The sequence below is a fragment of the Nansenia antarctica genome (genome assembly GCF_963989245.1).
Source record: "Nansenia antarctica genome assembly, chromosome: 17".
Lineage (NCBI taxonomy): Eukaryota > Metazoa > Chordata > Actinopteri > Argentiniformes > Microstomatidae > Nansenia > Nansenia antarctica.
Genome location: NC_137687.1, coordinates 4082801 through 4084618, shown reverse-complemented (window position 1 = coordinate 4084618; position 1818 = coordinate 4082801). Strand labels below are relative to the sequence as shown.

The window sequence follows — 1818 nt, the reverse complement described above, 5'->3', positions numbered from 1 at the left end:
AGGGGTTGAGAAGCTTGGTAAAGGGGTTGAGAAGCTTGGTAAAGGTTGAGAAGCTTGGTAAAGGTTGAGAAGCTTGGTAAAGGGGTCGAAGTTGACTGCAACGCAGGATGGCTGTACACCCCATTCCATGAATTCCATTTAGTCTTCAGCTGTGTGCCTCACTCATCTAACTAAGATGAAGAATTTAGAGAATAACATTTATTAAGTGTTCAGAAAATGTTTATTGAAGTTTTGTAAAGATACAAATTAAAGGATTTTCATTCTATAGTGAAGTTATCCAGATTTCCAACGTGTACAGGTAAACAGTCATGCAAATCGCATAGAAGCAGTTTTGGCATTCAACTATACAGGCAATGGTTAGAGAGTAATGGCAATATGAGAGTGTTGTATTAGTTCTGGTACCCCCAAGTCTCACAGTCCTGGGTCAAAATAGTATTAAAAAAAAAAGATGGGAGACTATTCTATTGGCTCCATTGACAGGGTGAGATTCTCTGTGGAATCCATTTAAACGAAGACAAGTTGAATATGCAGCTACATGTAAAACCCATCGTAAAGTATTGATATGATATGTCAGGCCTTATTGGACATTTGTCATGCAGAATGATCAAGTATTTCCAAATCCAAAACAGTGCTTTTCCCAGTTCTTAGTTGAATTGGAAACACTTTACATGAATACAGGCCCCAAAAATGGCTTCAGAATGGACGTTGTTCCCATGTTTGAAAATGCATTATGAGGCAACAGTGAAGCTTGGCACGAGATGTAAACAATAACATTAAAGCCAGTGGTCTTCAACTCTGGTCTTGGGAGAGCTAATTGGTAGTGCAGGTGTGTTGTGCTGGGCTGGGCTGGAATAAAAGCCTGCACACCCAGTTAGCTCCCCAGGACCCCCGAGTTAGAGACCCCCTCTTTAGGTAGTTTGCTATCCAATCGATCGGAGACAGTATCAATCAACATCTCCCCTCTCTGCCTTTTACTTTGTTTTTGGCCAGCTTTGAAAAGCAATGTTTCCTTCCTGTTTGGTAAAGTAACAGGCAACGCTTTGGCACATGTTCCAAATATCTAGGCTCCGTAAAACACGATGATAAAATCAGTTGGGCCTCCAAGGAAAAAGGAAGAGCCAGCGAAAGGCACTTCTGAAATGACGTTATGTAAAGTGCCCGTGGCTGGAAGGTGCTGAAACTTCTGTGGGTCCACCTCTCTATCTGTGGGTCCACCTCCTCTAGGCAAACATGGTTAGAGAGATCCACTGTGAATAAGAGAAAGAGAACACATTACGTGACGTTAGAATTATAAGGTTCTATCTCCATTTTTGTCAAAATTTAGTTTTTTTTACATAATCTGATCCATTAGGTGTTTATTAATGCCTGTGTGGTGTTATTTTTCAAATGTTGACATTTTTGAGTTAGTTAATTAATAAAATACAAAGGTTCCATCTCACAAAACATAATGGGATGTAAAAACTTTGACGCTCAATATCTCTGAACTACCCTAAACGGAGATAGAACCTTATCATTCTAAACGGAGATAGAACCTTATCATTCTAAGCTCATGATTAGTATTCAATATTTTGTGAAATATAGTCAAACGTTAGTTTTAGTTTGTGTGTGTCTAATGTGTAATAACATTTGTGCATTTTTGTTTATATAGTAAGTACAGCATATCGGACAGCATAGACCGAGGAACTAATTTTTGTTCATATGTAGTCTTGATTGATAGATGAGGAGGAGAAATGTGAATCAGACCTGGAAGAAGTTGAGAGAAAGGATCCCGTCAGCATCTGTGTCCATCGTCCTGAAGGTCTCTATAAGGATAAAGAA

The 1818-nt window shown here is 39.2% G+C and overlaps 1 protein-coding gene across 1 annotated transcript in view; it reads right to left on the bottom strand.

Moving 5' to 3' along the window:
• Positions 1–212: 212 nt before the first annotated feature.
• Positions 213–1818, bottom strand: part of capn1 (calpain 1) — a 24948-nt gene continuing 23342 nt past the window's right edge. Inside the window, exons 21-22 of the mRNA XM_080547626.1 lie at positions 1744–1802; positions 213–1247 (exon numbers count right to left, since the gene is read on the bottom strand). Of these exons, the coding sequence (XP_080403752.1) occupies positions 1221–1247; positions 1744–1802 (86 nt within the window). The 3' untranslated portion in view covers positions 213–1220. The remainder of the gene's footprint in view (positions 1248–1743; positions 1803–1818) is intronic.